Genomic DNA, 20,081 nt, shown 5'->3' with positions numbered 1-20,081 from the left:
TTAGTTCCTCCTTCACTACTCATCATTACGTTTCTGCATGCACTCAAAGCTTGGTAGAACTTTGTACCATCCGATTTCATAGATATTATTTCACCTATCCAAAAATAAAGGGCATCACACCACCTTGTTGCCTCCTCATCCTTCTTCTTCATTCTCCATAAATAGCACCATGCACTTCTAATCCTGCTAATATCATCTTTAATTTGTGCAAAAGTCCCTAAACTCTTTCTCATGTTTTCCACTTCTGGCTCATCCATACAATTATCCTTGCTTGTACTGAAATTACTATAGAAATCTGTATATGAAGGTAATTCCTTCAAAATTGGGTCCTATAAATAAAAGAAGTGGAATATATAAATATATGTATTCTTATGTGTTTGAACCTGTCCCTTAAAAGTAACATACACTGTGCATGGAAACATTGTATGCATACACTACTATATTATCTATTTTGAATATATAAGGAAAAAAGGGAATAACCATCAGTACCTCCCCCGTTGCTGCTACATCATCCCCTGCCATTTTTCCTTATGCATTTTGTGGTATATATAATGGAATTTATGTTAAAAGTTTATTCCTTATTTATCCATACGCAATGAATATGTAAGATTTTCTGCATACTTCAGAATTACTATGGACGAGTATGTATCAAACTTTACTTCCTCCATGTAGTACATATTATTTATCTCCGGATAGGTGACATTACATTTTATATATACATTAGATCATAGAACATTATTAAGACTAAATTCGGAGGAGCTGGACTAGGAACTAGAAAATAGGAAGAAAAGGAAAAATAAATTTCTTAAACATTCATCATTTATTCACTCTGTTATTGGATTTCGTATGATTAGGCGGAACAATATATTACTCATACGCTTCTGTTATTATTTATATAGGGAGGGGGAGCATAATTTTTTTCCCTTTTCAGGTAAAAGAAGTTGCAGCATATATATTATTAATTTGTGCTCTATTATAATTCAAAAGAATTAATTAGGAACTGCTAATATGTAGATAGCATAGGTCATACATACAGAGTATTCTGCCCTTCAACTATACCTATGCGTTCATCAATGTTTTATATTAAATATATATTTATAGGGGAGTGAAATATACTAAAAAGCAAGGAAATATATGTGGAATGTAATTTTCAAAACTTCCGCTATTTAGAACTCATGACTGATGTCGTTGTGCTTGTGTTGTTTGGTATTTTACATATATAAATAGAGGAATATATATATGGACATATGTACTTACTTCCTCCTATACATTAATACTTAATGGTGTTCAAATAACCTATTCCTGCATATATTACAACTCTCCTATATTTAACATATACAATTTCAACTTCCTTCTGCACTATGCATAATGAAATTATGGCAAAAAATATTCTATGGAATAACTAAGAAGGAATAAGTTCCTAAATAATTCCAAAATTAATTAACTCAGAAGGAAAAAAGGGTGCCTATGCGAAGAATACAGAACACACACAAAATACAATGAAGTAAACACTAAAAATAGAATTAACTCTATGCAACATACAAAAAGTTTATGTTAAAACTGTTGTATACATCTCAAATGCACGTATTATGACCTTTCCATTCTACAACCTCATTCTACATCCTGTACCGCCCTGTATTTTCTATCCCTCCCACTCAATAATAAAAAGTACTATACTTAAGTTATTCTAACTTAAGGAAAATGAAGAATACAATTATTCATGGTTCCAGCACTTTCTTCCCAATTCTTTTTCCGCTTTGGCTTCTATACATATTACAAAGCTATATATTCCACATAACCGGCGCTAACGGTATTACTTTATTTCCATTATCATTCTTTTTATTTCTGCCAAATTTAAGAACATTCTGACAGAAAAAATTTAAATATATAATTAGTAAGGGAGTTGCTACTTCCGTACTAACGTAATGGGTTATTGCCCCAAATGAGATAAAATGGGACAAAAAAGTAGGAAGGAACCTTTCTTCTTTCTCTTCCTCATCTAACCCTTCCCTTCCTTCACCTAAGCCTTTCCTTCCTTCACCTAAGCCTTTCCTTCCTTAGATCCCTTCTAAGCCTCTTCCGAACCCTTCCATAATATATTAAAGAAATTGTACAAAACATTTTTGTGCACATATATAAAAGAAAAAATTTGTTTCCCCTTATACATGGAAAAAAAAAAATCTACATAAGATGACCTACATAAAGAAAACCTACATATAAGAACAAAATGAAGAACAAAATAAGAACGACATCTTAATTCACTCATTTACTTATAGGGTATGTTTTCCCCTCCGCCCCACTTTAATACATTCCCCCCCTTGCTACTTTATGTTATATATATATCTGTTACAAAAAAATTCCAACCCCCACTACTCAGGCCCACATATCATTATGCATTTTACCCCTTACTCAAACTGCTCATCTATCCAAAAAGGAATAAAAGAAATGGACCACAATATTTCACAACCCTACGGTACCACATTGTCTGCAGGTAAAAGACAATGTATAGTGTTCCATCCATTCTACATAAATTTCACCCCACAATAATTGTTAATAGACTGTCAATGTCCTTCAGTGGTCCCCTTTTACAGAACTTAAAATATTTATACTTAGCACATGTGACAGGACTACTCCGTTGTGAGCCTTATAGACGTATGTGTGGTGCTGCCCCCAGCATTTTTCTTCGCATAATAAGTTCTTTTCGATTTATTTTACAATAGAAAAAGCCACATAGGCCCTTTCACCAATTTCCCTCCTTAAATGTAAGTACCAACATAGACCCGCTGCTGCTGTCCCATTTATATGGACGTCCCCAAAAGGGGGACACCATGTGTTCCTATAATGAACGGACACTTCATATGAACATTCTCCTATACAAAGTGTAATTATAACAATGTCCGCATACTTATCGTATGTGATGCCTCACGTTGCATTTTTTCGAATACTACAATTTCCTTCAACTTCCCCTTTACCAAGGAAACATGAAAATGGTAAATCTGTTAAGCCTCTTTTCTTTTCCCACTAATTTTATTCTTTGAATACAAAAAAAAATTATGAGACCATTTTCCTTTTACTTCTAACTTAAAATGTGTTCAAAAAAAAATACAAAAAAAAGAAAAAAAAGAATAAGGAGTGGGGGAGACCACACGGATACACTTAAAAAGAGCCGCTCTTCCTATAACCCGGATAGCACTCATCATATGTGTCCTTAAAAACGTTTCCAGGTTAAGCTGCTCTTATTACTCCCATTTTCAGTTTCGCTCTTCTTCCCTTTAACGGGCAACTTTTCTAGAACAGAACAAGTTTATGTTATTGCTCTTATCCAGTTTTGTGTCTATTTATTTTCGTCTTTTTCGTGTTGTTCCCCATTGCGTTCCTCCGTCCGCACATCACTGGCATTTGCGGTGCCACCACCATCATCATCATCATGGTTATCATCTTCTTGGTCATCATCACGTTCGTGATGATGATCATCATCATTGTCATCATCCCCGTCTGTGCTGCTTCCTAGGTGATTGCCCTTCACATTCGCAGCATTCGTCGCAGTGGCTGTGCTGTTTGCCCGTTTGTCGCCATCGCTAACCGCATCCCCATCGTTCTTAAAAATGTCAATATCATCGTCGTCCTCTTCCCGGCCAAGCGCATAATTATTCTGTTCTTGTTGAAAAAAAGCTAAGCCGTTTTAGTGGTCTCTCTTTGGCAATCTTTCATTTTTTCCCCTTTTTTCCTATTTTTCATTTTTTTCCTTTGCAGAAAATATATTTTCTTTTCTTTTTTTTTTCCCTCCTTTTCTTATTTTTTTGGACTTTCCCTTGTCCGCTATACACCGTACACGCTTCTTTAGAAGAAGAAAAAAAAAAACACTCAAATAGATAATGTATGTTTATTCTCTACTTGGGGAAATATATCTAACTGCATCACTTAGATGGGAAAATTGACCAGATAGCGTCCTTTCTTTTTTTTTTTTTAATTCGTTCCGAAGTATACTGTTCCGGGTAAGCGCCTATGTACGTACCTATGCACGTTTGAGTGCGCTGAGGTTGACGGGGAAGAAGAATAAGAAAATAAGAAGGGGCCGGGTGCGAACAGGCACATTATACAAACATATATATATACTTCTATGCGCATATAAATACAGCGCATTTATGCATCACCTGGCAGTTGCGCGCTGGCGTGGAGTGAACGCGAAGGCCGAAGGGGGGGTAAGGGCTTTTGCTTAGAGAATATACCTTGCGGTAAAAAAAAAAAGCAAAAATGAAAAAATGGCACCTTGAACGGGGTGCGTACCGAACAGAAGCGCAAGAGTAAATATACGCAGTGCAATGCATGAAGCGGTGTGACTTGCCTACGAACTTTTGTATGCGCAAAGGGTACTGGTTCGCATATGCGTAATCCTACATCCACTTGTATGTTCGAAATATTACGGGAACAATGCGCATTTCTTTTTATAGGTGACCCACAAAAGTTTTCAGTCCATCTTGTGCCTTCATCTACGCGTTTATTTCCGCTTCCATTTTCGTGTTAATTTTTTGCGAGCCACATTACTTTTTGAGCTTCCTTATATGAATCCACTTTTATAAGTTTTTGCGAGTGTACATTTTCAGCCTACGTTTCGAAGCGCATACATTTGCAACTCACGCTAGCATGTTTGTGTTCGCTTCTGCGTGTTCACAGCTTCATATTCACCTCATCGCATTTATCAGCTCGTTCATTCACATAGCTCAGCGTTCAGCAGATCACGTTGATGGCAACATATTGATCGCTTCGCATAAAACCATATAGTCAGATTTAACGTTCGACCACCCCCAGCTTGCAGTTTTCCCGGAAATTGCTTCTGGCAAAATTAAAACTTCCCTTTTTTTATTTACTTGTTCATGCCTATTTGAGCATACAACACATAGTATAATATCCCCTGCGACTTTCGCTCACTGAGAAAAAAAAGAGTTGACTCTTCTTCCCCCCTCGAGTCATTTACTCTATCATAAAAAAAAAAAGGAAAAATGCAATCCAAGTTTTGGGCCAAGGGCGCGGATGACGACAGTGGGGATAACATTACTGAATCATCCGACGATGAAGTTGATGTAAGAGGAAAAAGGAAAAACGGGAAAGAGCATATATGCCTGTTACATGAATGCCTACACGTTTAAACACTACCGCGGTGCCTACCAAAAGCGAGCACTCACATTTGTTCTTCCATAAAATGAACGCCTAAACGCGAAATGTACAAATTTGGAGAAGCGTTTTTTTTTCTTCCATTTGAGTAACGTGCGTGGTGGGGTCGTTAGGAAGGTAGCCCCTCTACCAGCGTGCCGTTCACTGATTCACCGCTTCTTACCCTTAAATCCGTTCTCCACTTTGCAGGACAAGAAGCCCCTAGTATCAGCGCAGGCGGAGCGCTGGGCAGCCATTGACAGCAGCAGTTCGGAGGAAGAAGAAAGAGTAATAAAAAGCTATGAAGGAAAGAGAATAGATTTCTACAAAAACATTGGGAACAGTCTAAATGAGAGCATGGAAAGTAGTGACTTCAATCAGCTGCTAAAGGATTATGAGAGTTTATACAAATTTATGGTTAAGGAAAGTTCTGAACGGATCCCAAATTTTGCCATTGTGTATTTGGACAAACTTTCAAAATATGTGGAGACAACATTTCAGAACAATGTGGAGAAGAAGGACCTCAGTAAGAGCAAAGCACAGACGCTGAACAAGTTAAAGGCGAAGATCAGAAAGTGCAGTGCGTATTATCAGAATAAACTGAATCTGTACCATGAGAATCCGGAGGAATTTAAGGCCGCCATGGAGAATGACCTGGATGATGAAGAAGACGAAAACGATGATGAAGAGGAAGAAGAAAGTGAAGATGACGAAGCGGAGGATGAGGTAAAAGAAGGGACGAAAGAAAAGGCGAAGGAGGAGAAGACCCCTGGAGAAGAGGACAGCGATGATTGGTCAAACAGTGAAGAGGAAGAATATGTATCCGACGACGCAGATGATAAAACGAAAAGTGCTATGAGCAAATGGGGATTGAAAACGAGTGAAAAAGTGGAGAAGAAAAAAGTACTAAAGACGAAGGTGAAAAAGGAAGGAACGAAGAAGGAAGAAAAGGTAACCCATGTGGACGAAAACCAATCTGCAAAGAATAAAGCATATGCAGAATTGTTAAGCACGAAAAATTTATCAGAAGAGGTCATAAGAAATAGAGTCAAATTTGTGATTGAAAAGAGGGGTAGGAAAGGATTAGACAAACATGAGCATATTAACATTTTGTCCAAGTTATGTGAGCTAGCCAAAACAGTAAGCACACAGTCCTACATAGAAGTACTGGAACAGTTGATTAACCTCGAATTTGACGTCGTCTCAAGTTTATACACCTATATGTCCTTCAACATTTGGAACAAGGCCTTCAAATACATTGAGCTTATCCTAGATTTGCTAATTCAGAACGAGAACTTTTATTTAGTGTCCATCAATATTACGGAGGAAATTACTGAAGAGGTTATAAACGAGAAGGAGAAAATTTCCCGCTCTTGTAAGACACTTATATCATTTTTGGCCAAATTGGATGATGAGTTGCTGAAGGCGCTTATATATATAGATGCCCAGACGGAGGAGTACAGGAGGAGGTTGGGAAAAACTGTCCACATGATTGGTTTGCTTTACAAAGGGTACAATTACGTGAAGTTTAACAAAAAAATGCCCGAACTGGCTATATTCATTTCGACGAGGATTCTTGAGCACATGTATTACAAACCGGAAGCACTGTTCATGCAGGTATGGAACTTCATCACAAATGGTAAGGATAACAATTCCCTGTCGGTGGATGCGGAGGGAAGCAGCAACCCAAATGGGAAGGCAGACCACTACGCGCAAGCGAATGGCGATGCCACAAATGGTGCAGAGAAAGTGCCCACCAAAGGGGAAGACAACATTTCGCCAAAACAGATCGTTGAAAAATATGTGTACGAAATATTCGAGCATGGAACGAAGCAGCAGAAGGTGAAGGCACTGCTCCAGTTGTCCTTCCATAGAAGCTTGCACGACGAATTTTTGGAAGCAAAGGAATTATTAAACGTTTCCAATGTGCACGAACTGGCGCTAAGTTCAGATATGCAAACGCAAATTCTTTACAACCGAAATTTGATTCAGTTAGGATTATGTGCCTTTAGACATGGGAAAATATTCGAGGCCCACTGTTGCCTAGGGGAAATATGCTCCCAAAATAAGCACCGAGAGTTGATCGCCCAAGGAGTATCAAACTTAAAGAATCAGGAAAAAACTCTAGAACAGGAAAGAGCCGAAAAGAGAAGACTACTCTCCTTCCATATGCACATTTCAATTGAGCTAATTGAATGTGTGAATAACATCTGCGCAATGCTGTTGGAAGTACCCAATTTAGCTAGACATTCATTTGAATCCAAGAAGGATATTATTTCGAGGCAGTTCAGACGATTCCTAGATATATATGACAAGCAAGTTTTTAATAGCCCCCCAGAAAATAATAAAGAAATTATTTTACTAGCCACAAAATATTTGCAGAAAGGAAATTGGAAAATGTGTTGTGAAAAAATATTTAGCTTATCCATTTGGTCTAAATTTAATGATAGGGAAAAAGTACAGAATATACTACGCGAAAAAATTAAACAGGAGGCTATGCGAACATACATTTTTAGATACATTTCCATATATGACTCCTTCTCTGTGGACCAGCTATGCATAATGTTCGACCTCAATCAGAATGTCGTGCATTCCATTTTGAGCAAAATGATGATAAACCATGAGATTCCTGCGTGCTGGAATGAAAGCAGCAGTCATATTCTCATCAACAAGGTGAACCCCACGGCCCTCCAAACCGTGGCAATCAAATTGGCCGAAAATATTAATGAGATTATGGAGCAGAACGAGCTGACCCTGAATATGCGCAACCCGAAGTAAGCCTTCCTCCAGCGCATCAAACCGCGCATGCAAGGTGCTGTGTTTGTAACATAGCCACGTGTGGACAGTTTATGCGCAAACATTTTATGCACCACTTTTACACTTTACTTTTCCCCCCGCAGGTTCATGTTCATGCAGGAGAAACGCACGCAGATGAAGGACGAGAAGTCCAACTGGTCACACAAGAAGGGCGATGGCAAGTACGGAAAGGGTTACCACCAGCACAAAAACCCGCACTACAAGAAGAACTACAAGGAAAAGAGCATGCCCAAGGGGTTTGCTTAAATTTTAACCACTCTGCGCGTGATGTGTATGCGTCAACCGAATTACGTTCGCAGCGACCTGGGTGGAAAAAGTGTGCACCAAAATGTGAGCCTGTATATACAAATTTTGCGCGCCCCATACACACTTCACCCGCGCGTTCACAAATTTACCTACTATTTTCTGTGAAGATGATTTCCCTCCACCCCCGATGTGCCCTTACAAACATTTGTATGTCTAAAAACTCCATTTAAAAAGGGATAAACAAATCGCATCATCAGGGGACAACGAAAAGGAAAAAAAAAAAAAAAAAAAAAAAAACTACTTTCATATGCCACAGGGCAAGGCATGCAACGCTGTGTGCTCACGTTTGAACGTGCACTGTGGAAAACGTTGCAGATATAGTTAGCTTATTTTACTTCAACTCACATCATGTTATGTTATGCTAATTTATTTCTTTTTTTTTTAACTCTCGAACTTTTATCAAATTATAATACAGCTTTACTCAAACTTAATAAAAAAAAAGAAAATAGTCATTTTATTGTGTTCCTATTCCCCGTAATCCCTCCTTTTGGAGCTGTCGAAAATGTTTTGCAGCAGAGGTGAGAAAAAAATAACGGCAAGCAGAACAGCTGTTCTTTACCTTTTCGCTTTTTTAAAGAGGTGCGAAAGTTAGCAAAGCTGAAGTGGCACAATTTGGGAATAAAACCTTTGCCCCCTTTTGAGAAGCCATGCAAACGAGGTTCATCTCCCGGCACGCGCAAATCGGTGTGTACCTACATTAGACCAACACAGGCCTATACGCGAGGGAATACCACATGTTTGCACAGTGCAGCCATGCTCCTTGTGTTGGAAAAGCGTCGATATTTTTTCACACACATTTAACGTGTCAATTTTGAATTTGCAAAAAAAGAGAAAAACTCATGTTGTGTACCTTCATTGTGAGGGATAACTGCGAAATATCGAGCAGTTTCCGTCGTGGGGGAAATTTAAGCAGAAGGGGTCGCAAAAGGAGTGGCGAAAAGGCGCGTCGAAAATTATGTCACCGAGTCACTGTGATATTACATCGTTACTTCGTTATTCCATTATGTTGTACATTTTTTAAAACATAAAAAATTTTTTTTTTTTTCAAAATTTTTTAAGCATTTACATGAACAATCGCCCAAAGCACGCAATTTCCACTGAACTCCATATTGGGATGCCTGACCAAGAACTTCCTCTACGAAGGAGAAAAAAATAGCAATATTGTGCATTTTAAAAATGGAGGAGTTAGACATTCCTTCGCATGAAATGTATGAAGATATGCAGCACGCCTTTCGGGAGCAAGACAAGTACAACTTTATGGCCATATCGGATGGAAGCGGTAAAAAAAGAAAAATTCAGCAATGTGATAAAAAAATGGGGTCCTTCCAACTTGCTTACAGAGTTACTACGTAGAGGAGATTCACCCTCAAGGTGTACACCTACACAGTTCTACTTTCCCCTCTTTGTGACCCCTTCGCAGTGATAAATTCGTACATGAAAAAAAACGTCGTCGACTGGAACAACCGCTACAGCTACAACCAACTGAAGAACAAAGACAGCCTGATCATGTTCCTGGTGGACATTTTTAGGTCCCTTTTTCTTTCAAACTGCATTGATAAAAACATCGACAATGTTCTCTCCAGCATAGAAGAGATGTTCACGGATCACTACTACAACCCTATGCACAGCCGTCTGAAGTATTTGATAGATGACGTGGGTTAGTTTCGGCATCGCATCACAGAAGCAGCAGTGTGGGGACGCCAGCTATGATAGCATCACGCGAGTAGCACTCTTTTTTTTCTACACATGTACATGCTTAGGGGGTCCCAATTGTGCACAACCCATGACTGCGCAAAAACACATTTTTAATTATCATCCTCGCAGGAATATTCTTCACGAAGCTGCCAATAAGGAAGGCCTTCCATACATACAACAAGAAGTACAGAATAACGAAACGGTTGTACGCCCCCCCAACCTTCAACGAAGTTCGGCACATCCTCAACCTGGCGCAGGTGGGTAGCGAAAGAAGAGCCGTAAAAAAAAAAAAAAAAGAAAAAAAAAAAAGGCGTATTTTTTTTTGGACATACATTAGAATGCTTCTTCCGCGTCTTCATATGATGTGTCTTTCAATTTTTCATGCTTTTCCTTCTTTGCCAACACAGATCCTGTCTGTGGAGGACGGACTAGACTTGCTCACCTTCGATGCAGACGAAACGCTCTACCCAGATGGATCCGATTTTAACGACGAAATTTTGGCTAGCTACATCTCCAGCTTGCTCAAAAAAATGAACATAGCAATAGTTACCGCGGCCTGTTAGTACACTTCCTATGCAGCATCAAATAGGCATGTACAGGTGCCCACACACATCCATGTCTTAATTTTTCCTTACCTTTACACCTTTTAAGCTTACAGCAACGATGCGGAGAAATACCAAAAGCGACTGGAGAATTTGCTGCGGTACTTTTCCAAGAACAACATAGAAGACGGTTCGTACCAGAATTTCTACGTCATGGGCGGTGAGAGTAATTACTTATTTAAGTAAAGCGAAAAAAGGAAACAAAAGAATATATATACACATATGTGTGTATGGTTAACTCCCAACGAACACATGCACATGGGGAGATCATGCCCCTACGTGCATGGGATGGAACAAGATCTGCCCCGAAAACGTAACCAAGGAGTTAATTTAAAAATAACAAGAATTCCCTCTTTTCTGCGCACGTAATTTCACGCCCCCTTAGGTGCAACAAAGAGGCTAACCTTTACTCCGTTCCAGAAGAAGAGTGGCACCATTATAAAAAATATGTGGACAAAGAAACCGTTGAGCAAATACTAGACATTTCTCAAAAATGCTTACAACAAGTTATTGCGGATTTTAAATTATGTGCGCAAATTCAGAGGAAGGAAAAGTCCATAGGGCTAGTCCCGAACAAGATGCCGTTGGCGAACAGCCAGAAGGGTGAGTATAGCACTGCATGTCCGCTTGGCGCTCTTTCGTTTAATCCGTCCAACAGAAAAAAACAAGCAAATACGCCAATAGGATATATGATTATATTAGTATACATGCTACATATGTACGCACGAAAACGCCCTTCTTTTTAGAGCAAAAGAATTACATGATAAAGTACGAAGTCTTGGAGGAGGCGGTGATCCGCGTGAAGAAGGAAATCGTCAAAAACAGTAAGCATGGGGAGCGGCGAGTGGGAGGAGTGTTTACCACGTTGTGCAGCACGGGCGTACTTATTCAAATGAGCTTAATTAGAAATATGCTGTAAATGCGCTTCTTTTCACTACATCCCTATTTTAAAGACATCCAATAAACACCACAATTACACACTTTTACCAACCACGCAGAAATAACGGCGCCTTACTGCGCCTTCAATGGGGGGCAAGACCTTTGGGTAGACATTGGGAACAAGGCAGAAGGGTTAATCATTTTACAGAAATTGTTGAAAATAGAAAAAAAAAAATGTTGTCACATTGGAGATCAGTTCTTACACTCGGGAAATGACTTCCCCACGAGGTACGCACCGGCCGTTGCATATTATTTATGTGGAACGGGAGATCGTCCAAACTGTGATCATGTATCACCTGTTGTAATTTAAACACCATTATATTACATCGCCTTCTACGAAAAAAAAATCCCCCCCTTTTGTTCTATTCTTTTTCAGGTTCTGCAGCTTAACCTTGTGGATTAGCAACCCGCAGGAAACCAAAGCCTGCTTAAAGAGCATAATGAACCTAAACATGAAGTCCTTTATCCCTGAAGTTTTATACGAAAATGAGTAGGCATAACACAAGGGTATTTTTTTTTTTCTTCGCCTATTGAACACATGGGTAATGTTAAAGAACAAGAACTGCACGTATTTATTCCTGTAGATTGGACATCTTAATGAATACGCAAAATATCATATGCCCTTATTACGCGTATGTATATGTATATATGCGTTTATACACTTTCGTATGGCGTTAGAACAGTGCGTAAAGTTGAATTCTACGTGACACAGTTTATTACGGAATGTTGCTGCTCGCGATAAAATGCACATCGTTATGAGAAGAAATGTTAAATATTTTTTATTCGACCTTTCGCACTGCTGTTAATGAAGAAATGTATTTTTTAATTTAAAACTCCAACGATATATATATTTTTTTTCTATTCTCCTCCCTTTATGCTTTTTGCACATCTTGTGAAATTTGCAAAAGGGTGAAATAAAAAAGGGGAAAGCGAAAAACGGCGGCGAAGGAGTAAGAAGGGGGGGAAAAAGAATAAAAATAAATAAATAAAAAATAGCTAACCGAATTGGAAAGTCACAAAGTAAATATTTAACTAGCCCCCCAATTGCTCCTTATTTTACTGGTATGTTACCCCCGAAGGTCATTTCGCACATGCTCTGTGTCAGTGCGGTTATCCACCACACATGGGCTTGCTGATACTGCCCTTTTAACTATGAAATAAAACCGTGGAGATTTGTGACCCTTGTGGTTTCTAATTTACGGTGAACTGTGTTCATATGTGCTTTATGTGTAGCCATATCATGGTTCCCGTGACTTTACGTTGGCCTAGACAATTGCATAGGCATCCGCGTTTTTCCCCGAGTGATAATCTGCATGATCTGTGTTACGTGCACAACTGCGGTGGAGAGTGAAGAGCTGATGTGTCCTCCACCGTTGCATAAGCCCATATGTACCAACACAATGATGTAATTGTACAAAAATAAACTTGAAACTTTAAAAAAGTGTTCCTTCGTTTGGGGTCCACCGTGTTAAACGTCTTTTGTTTTATGCGCCCTACACACCATTGCGAGAATGCGTTGCGTTAGTCAGATGTACGCTTTTACGACACCAAAGTTGTCTGTTCCTCTTTAAAAATTGAAAATTAATGTAGTGAAAATTTGTTTGAATGTTTACCTTGGCTGTTCGTATTTTTTTACAACACTAAAAGCTAGCTAGGCTTGGTTTGTATTTTTTTTTTTTTTTTTTTTTTATTTTACACTTATTGGCTAGCTGTTAATAAAAAAAAAAAAAAAAATTAATTTCTTCAAGGGAGCATATCCCCGTTGCAGAGTTACAACGAAACAGTCTGCGTTGGTCCCCACGTGTGCATTTTCCAAAATAGCGATACATTTTGAGTATATTGCAAACAGTTACATGTGCGAGTAGTGTGTTCCCGTTTGAGTCTGTTATTTTCTGCCTTTTCTCATGCTGCTCAATGTCAGCAGGGCATTCTTAGACACATACAAAGCACGCAAAGGTAGACACATGCCACACGCGTATGCACACATGCATATGTCCCGAACATATAAGCCTCTCCCGCGATATGCGCGCAGATAGGTAATAGCACAATGAAGATACCATACGTAAAACTTTTTTTTTGGAGCTGTTGGAACATTTTGACAAAACTGTGTAGCGCAAATGAGGAAACCAGTTTTTCAAATTTAACATGGGAACATGACTTATTCAGCATAGGCGATTTGCACGGAGATTTGGATGCATTTTTAAAAATTCTACTGAATGAAAAAATGATTGATAATAATTACAATGTTATACGAGAAAATGTGCTGATAGTTATAACCGGTGACATTTTGGACCCCTCTTATGATGACATAAATATATTATTCTTTATCGAGGAGTACAACGAAAAGGGGAAAACGCTGAATTCGAAAATTTTAATGGTTTTGGGAAATCATGAAGTTAAAAACATGTGTTTAAAGTTCAATAAAGTTAAAAAAAACGTAGAGAACTACCGAAACAGAAATGACATGTTCTCGAAAAATGAAGTGATCTACAACATTTTAGTGAACAAGCCATTTGTTCTGAAGGTAAATGAAATGGTATTTTCACACGCAGGGGTGTTGCCATTTTATGCCTCTTACGGTATTGATTATATAAATAAGGAGGGAAAAAACGAAATAGAAAATAATTGCCAACTCCTGTTCAAGAAAAGAAAAAAAAAAGAAGAGTTTTGCATAAGCTGTGATTATGGGCCTACATTAAATCGGTATTTCTCTTTTGTTAGCGATGGTGCTTTTAAAAGGTGGATGGTTTGTTCCACTTTAAACAAATCGTTAAATTTGTTAAGTTCGAGCAGAATGATAGTTGGGCACACTGTTCAGAAGAACAAAAAGATCAACAGCTTTTGTGATGAAAAATTGTTGCTAACGGATACGGGTATAAGTAAATGGAAGAATGGGGTGGTGTCATATGTGCAGTACTTTAAGGACGGTACGTTCGATGTACGCTATGTGTGAAAATGGGGTCTTTTTTTCTTTTTTCCTCTTTTTTTTTTTTTTTTTTTCGTTCAAGTTGTGTGGAGTGGCTCTAGTGAAATATACACACCCACGAGCTTATATGTTTATACGAGCGCGGAGTTATATTCTCATGGGAGAAGCAACGTGGGAGAATGCAGTCAATATTTGCACCTATGTTGGCTTTCCCCCAAAGCGCAATTTGTATCTTTTCAATATATTCCAATGGTGAATATATAAATAGATGTCCATTTTTTTGAAGAACGGATATATTGTCGTTGCGATGTCGGCATGTTTGTGCCTCCTTGCTGTAGAAATGGTTCCACTGTTTATGTGCATATTTATTTATTTATTCCTTTGTGTACTTGTCTATTACTCTCAATTTTGCCCTACCTATTGAAAGCCCGCACAAATGTACCTATAAGGTATGTAGTTACATACGTACCGTTGGTGTCATGCATAAATGCAAAGGTACACAAGGGGGCGAGGGCCCCGAATGGGGAACTGTAAATCCGATTAATTGGCGATATTCAAAGAAGTGACCCCTGTAACAGTTATAGGATTCACCCTGTGCACAGAAGACATATAACTGGTGCAAAATTACGGTTCGTAAAAATGAAGGGAAAGAAGCAACGAAATTTTAAATGTACGAGTGTAAGTATGACCAATTTGTGGAAATTCCTACACGAGATTTCCCCCCCAGAAGGTATGCATAACCCACTCCCATTTTATTATGTTAATTTTTTAATACACAACATTCTATGCATATATGTTACGAATGGTTCTTCATGCTGGTACATATTTGCAGTGTGGATGTTATTTAAAATCGGCATTTTTTATTTTATTTTTTTTTGCCTTTCTTCTTGATTATGTTTTTCCTTTCAATATTATCGAATTTGTGTTATGTCGTTGGTGTGTCTCCCACCGTTGCATTCTTTAAATAAAGAGAACTGTGATATATAAATACATTTTATGCGTAAATGAGGTCATGGCAAATGGCAGATAATTCAAAGGCTTTTTTTTTTTTTTTTTTTTTTTTTTCTATTTTACCCATTTTATAGTGTTTACTTAATGCTTCTTTCGCTTTGCATGCGCATATCTTTTTGGTTTTGCAAGTTTGCCTCATTTTTTCCTTGTTCGCTTAATTTGTTCCTTTTTTTTTTTTCTCTAATGTATTATTGTTTATACATGTATGTAGTGTTGCGCATGAGGAACCCTTTGCAAATCCGCCCGTCGCCACACGCAATTTCCGCGGCATTAAATGCGTCCTTTTTTTAATCGCTCGAGCTGCGCCCCCTCATATCGTTTTCAGTTGTGATCGAAGGGCAATTAATTCCCAAAATTTACGTTCCTTGTGCGCATATTTGTATGTACATATAATTTGTGCTGCATTATGTATATAATATACAATATATAACATGTAATATGCACTTTCCGTTTTTTTCCTTTTTCGCATCGAATTTGTACAATGCATACATGTAGATTTAAATTTTTCCAATTAGTCAGCCCAAAGTATGATTAATTTCCCCATTTGAAATATTTAGTAATTTTATTATTTCCCTTTTTTTTTGTGAAGTTATTGTTTAATTTTTTTTTTTTTTTTTATAAATCCCAAGGGACACTCCGCATACAGCGCTTGTATGCTGAGCGATGCTATCTGGGTGAAGCGTTCGCCCAGGCTGCCGAAATATGTATGCCTATGCGCGCAAGTACGTGCCTGCATGTGAATCCACCTAATTATATTCGAGCGTGCAACTCTATGGGGTGGTAAGTGTACAGTGTAGTGAAGACACCGAACCTAGCTCCCCGCAGGCCCGTTGCTGCCCAGTTATGCTCATGCGCGCATATAAACACGTGCATACAAACACTTGCGTGTAAATAGGTACATATAAGCGCGTACGTATATGTGTACCTGTGCGTGCACCCCGTATGACCCCGTCGGAAGAAATGCTCAAGGGCAACAGTAACCACGACGATGTCAGCGATGACGACTTTGTTAGCGAAAAGCAGATTTTCCAAGGCTCGAACAAGACCATCCTGACTCTGGAATCCATCCACGTCGTTAAAGGGATCGACAAACATGTAAAGAAGAAGATAGAGGAGGGGAAGGTATTCCTCTGCGATATAAGTCCTGTGAAAAACGCAGAAATTGAAGAAGCCTTTTTAAAGAGTCTACATGACAATGCTTTGAAAAATAACATCATAAGTAAAAAAAAATATTATAGTGGCAAGTCCGCTAAAGATTTGAATATTAAAATAGAAGAGAACTACAAATGTTTTAGCTTAGATCATGTCGAGGCGCCTGGTAGGGGGCACACCGATCAAGGCGATGCAGGCGACCCAGGTTGGCACAGTGGTAGTAACAATTTGAGCAGCCCCAATGATAGTGAAGAATTGGGCAGGGGGCCGGCAAAAGGGCAGCCGAAAAGGAAAAAAAAAGTGCCCCAAAAAAGTAAAGACAAAGGGGAGGATGAACGGGGTGAAGAAGCTGACGTCGAGGAGGAGAAGAAGAAAAACGATGATGAAAATGACGACGAGAATGAAGTACCGAATGACGAAAGTGATAACGACACCCTCAACCAAGCAAAGCAGGAAGACGAAGCAGACGAGTCGTACTACAACCAAATTAACTCCTTTTTCGAGAAAAGCCTAAAATCGAGCTTGCTGGAAAAATTCTCCTTCAACGATTTCCCAGAGTTGCTCGAAAGAGAAACGATCGATTATATAAAGAAGAAGGAGAGAAAGTTACAAAAAAAAAGATTAAACGCAAATTTGGAGGCCCTGAGGTTGCAGTACATACCGATAAATAATGACAAGTTTAAAAATATTCCAAGAGAAATTAAGGAAAATATTTTAGCCCTCTTCGCATGTATCATAATTAAGCATATCGAATCGTTTGACGATATACAATTGCAGAACCATTTGGAGGAGTTGTCCAGAAATTTTCTTAAACAGATGTCAGAGTTGCTGGTTATAGATCCTCTAGCCTACAAGGGTATCATGAAGCCGCTGGAGCAGAGGGAGTTAATTAGGGATATCACAGGGGATAAGAAGATATATCAATTGTACGAGAAACCATTTATCGATAATTTATTGGTACAAATACAGGACCTCCAAGCAGGCATAGATTTGAAGTTTAAAAAAGTGGTGGAAGAATTGAATAACGAAATGGATTTTTGGCAAAATGATCACATTACTGAAGATCATAATAACGATCTGTTCAGTGATGTAGAGAGGGACATACGATATGGTGATGACAGGTGCTACAGTAACAGTAGCAACCTTCTCGAGGATGATGAAGACGATAATGGGGACTGCAGGAGCGATGGCAGAAACTTGTCTTCCGCTCGGGGTAGTTTTATCCAAAGAGAAATTGATGAATCGTACAATGGGGAGGCCATCCATGATTACTTTTCCTGGGGAGACAACAAAGCCCCCCGTGGGTTTAGAAAAAACGGGAGAGGTGACCACCCAACGGTACACACCAGTTGCACGGCTTCCCCCGTAGCACCAGGTGCAAGGGACGATCAAAGTTGTGTTGACAGACAGAGTGGGAAGAAAAGCAACAAAGCGAATCCCCCGCATAATGAAAAGAGGGCCTCCCCCGAATGTCAGATGGATGGCCCAATGATGAAGGAGCCGAGCAGTAGTATTTATGAAGAAATGGGGGGTAATGCCTCACCAGGGGGTAACATGGATAATCAGGGTGAAGCAGACGACAATGGAATGACAAACGGAAGTGGCAGGGAATCCATGCCGGGTGAAGCTACAAATGATGATGCTAGTAAAACTGCCTGTGAGGCTCCCCACCAAGATAAGGAGGAAGCCAACCTGGGGGATACCCCCCCCAAGGAGTTGGGCGATAGTAGCCACAGTGAAAATACGGAGCAGTGCAAAAGTGGGCAATCTCCCGGGGAGTCGGAGAAGACGAACGGGGCAGGATCGTTGCAGCCGACGGTGGAGCAATCGGGGAAGGTAGAGACTACCAAAGTTGAATCTATCAAAGTTAAATCTGTCAAAGTTGAGTCTATAAAAGTTGAATCTGTCAAAGTGGAGTCTACCAAAGTTGAATCTATCAAAGTTGAGTCTACCAAAGTTGTGCCTGAAGAGCCCGCCGCGAACCAAACGAGCAAACCCAGCACAAAAGACGATAAGAACATGCCAGCAGAGGGGACCACGTCCGATGGAAATTATCGGCAAAGCGTAGGTGAGAGCATACAGGCGAGGATCAAAAGGAGCATCACCCGATCCGATACATTCGAAGGGGAAAGCGACTATGAAGAGAGCGATATTGATAAGCACCTAAACCATGGGGTCCCCACGAGAGGACCCGAAGTGAAGTCAGTACTTCTCAGAGATCTAATCACAACCTACATAATGACAGGAAATAATAATGCCAGAATACAATTATATTTCCAGAAGTTTGCCAGGTGCTTAAAAATAAATGAATTACTAATTTTAAGGATAGAAGAAAATTTGGCGGCAGATTTAATAAGTGCTTTACAGGCATCAACAAATGAGACTTCCAAGAGGAGAAACATAAGAAGGATAAAAATAGCAGCTGCTGCATTAGGTGGGGGAGCTTTGATAGCTTTCACCGCAGGGTTAGCTGCACCTGGTATTATAGCAGGGTTGACTGCGTTAGGTGCTGGAGGAAGTAGCCTTACAGCTTTCCTAGCATCAGCTAGCGGTTTGGCTTTTATTGTGTCCTTGTTCGGTGCAGGAGGAGCTGGATTGACAGGGTACAAGTACAGCAGAAGAATAGCAAACATAAGAACCTTTGAATTTATAATGCTAAATGGAAGTCTCTCAAAGTCGCTAAGTGTATGTGTCTGTGTGAGTGGGGAAATACAAACAGATGAAGACATAACCAACCCATGGATTGACGTCTTCCCCAATTGTTACTGTGATTTGTATGCACTAAAATGGGAAAACCATTTGTTAAAAACATTGGGTTCTTTGATCGAAACGATGTTGTCTCAAGAGTTTGCAATAACGGCTAGTCGAATATGGTTGCAGTACACCATAGCCAGCACACTCAGTGCTGCGTTGACGTGGCCATTGGCACTAATTAAATATGCCTCAAGTTTGGATAATGTTTATTTGCTAATAAGGGAAAGAGCACAACAAGCAGGAAGAATATTAGCAGACGCTTTGAGTGACAGAAACACGGTTGGGCAGAGACCAGTTATCCTCATTGGGTACTCCGTTGGGGCTCGTGTCATTTTTTACTGTTTAAAATATTTGCATGCAAAAAAAATGTACAACATTGTTAGCAATGCTATATTTATCGGCCTCCCTGCAACGACCAGCACAAGGGTGTGGGAGAAAATTAGGATGGTGGTGACGAATCGAGTGATCAATGTTTATTCAAAGAATGATTGGCTGTTGGGGTTCCTCTACCGGTACATGGAGTGGAAGTTAAGTGTCGCTGGACTTATCGCAGTGAATGTGCCCAATGTGGAAAATTACGACGCCAGTGGGATTATCCACAGTCACCTGGATTATAAGAGGAAGCTCAAGGACATTTTTAATTTGATCAACTTTGACATGTGATGCAGAGGGGGAGGGACGAAGCGGGAAACATCCTATTGGGAAACGATGTAGTACTTGGGGTGAGG

The 20,081-nt window shown here is 39.4% G+C and overlaps 5 protein-coding genes across 5 annotated transcripts; 4 read left to right on the top strand and 1 right to left on the bottom strand.

Moving 5' to 3' along the window:
• Positions 1-3,334: 3,334 nt before the first annotated feature.
• Positions 3,335-4,439, bottom strand: PCOAH_00006920 (hypothetical protein; the record flags this gene model as incomplete). Its single annotated transcript, XM_020057502.1, has 2 exons — positions 3,335-3,652; positions 4,425-4,439. 2 exons carry the CDS (start codon positions 4,437-4,439, stop codon positions 3,335-3,337), a joined length of 333 nt encoding a protein of 110 aa, XP_019913067.1.
• A 140-nt stretch (positions 4,440-4,579) lies between these two features.
• On the top strand, positions 4,580-8,214 carry PCOAH_00006910 (Eukaryotic translation initiation factor 3 subunit C; the record flags this gene model as incomplete). The annotated part of the gene is made up of 3 exons (XM_020057501.1): positions 4,580-5,081; positions 5,362-7,925; positions 8,052-8,214. 3 exons carry the CDS (start codon positions 5,001-5,003, stop codon positions 8,212-8,214), a joined length of 2,808 nt encoding a protein of 935 aa, XP_019913129.1.
• Positions 8,215-9,204: 990 nt separating this feature from the next.
• Positions 9,205-12,004, top strand: PCOAH_00006900 (Uncharacterized protein; the record flags this gene model as incomplete). The annotated part of the gene is made up of 9 exons (XM_020057500.1): positions 9,205-9,553; positions 9,695-9,931; positions 10,099-10,247; positions 10,377-10,527; positions 10,621-10,753; positions 10,957-11,174; positions 11,318-11,395; positions 11,570-11,738; positions 11,887-12,004. The coding sequence occupies 9 exons, from the start codon at positions 9,451-9,453 to the stop codon at positions 12,002-12,004; spliced, it is 1,356 nt and encodes a 451-aa protein (XP_019913221.1).
• Positions 12,005-13,557: 1,553 nt separating this feature from the next.
• PCOAH_00006890 (Phosphoesterase) lies at positions 13,558-14,463 on the top strand (the record flags this gene model as incomplete). The annotated part of the gene is made up of 1 exon (XM_020057499.1): positions 13,558-14,463. One exon carries the CDS (start codon positions 13,558-13,560, stop codon positions 14,461-14,463), a length of 906 nt encoding a protein of 301 aa, XP_019913179.1.
• A 1,944-nt stretch (positions 14,464-16,407) lies between these two features.
• PCOAH_00006880 (Uncharacterized protein) lies at positions 16,408-20,016 on the top strand (the record flags this gene model as incomplete). The annotated part of the gene is made up of 1 exon (XM_020057498.1): positions 16,408-20,016. The coding sequence occupies one exon, from the start codon at positions 16,408-16,410 to the stop codon at positions 20,014-20,016; it is 3,609 nt and encodes a 1,202-aa protein (XP_019913288.1).
• Positions 20,017-20,081: the final 65 nt, after the last annotated feature.

Source organism: Plasmodium coatneyi, chromosome 4, assembly GCF_001680005.1.
Source record: "Plasmodium coatneyi strain Hackeri chromosome 4, complete sequence".
Lineage (NCBI taxonomy): Eukaryota > Apicomplexa > Aconoidasida > Haemosporida > Plasmodiidae > Plasmodium > Plasmodium coatneyi.
This window is presented reverse-complemented; position numbering and strand designations above follow the sequence as displayed.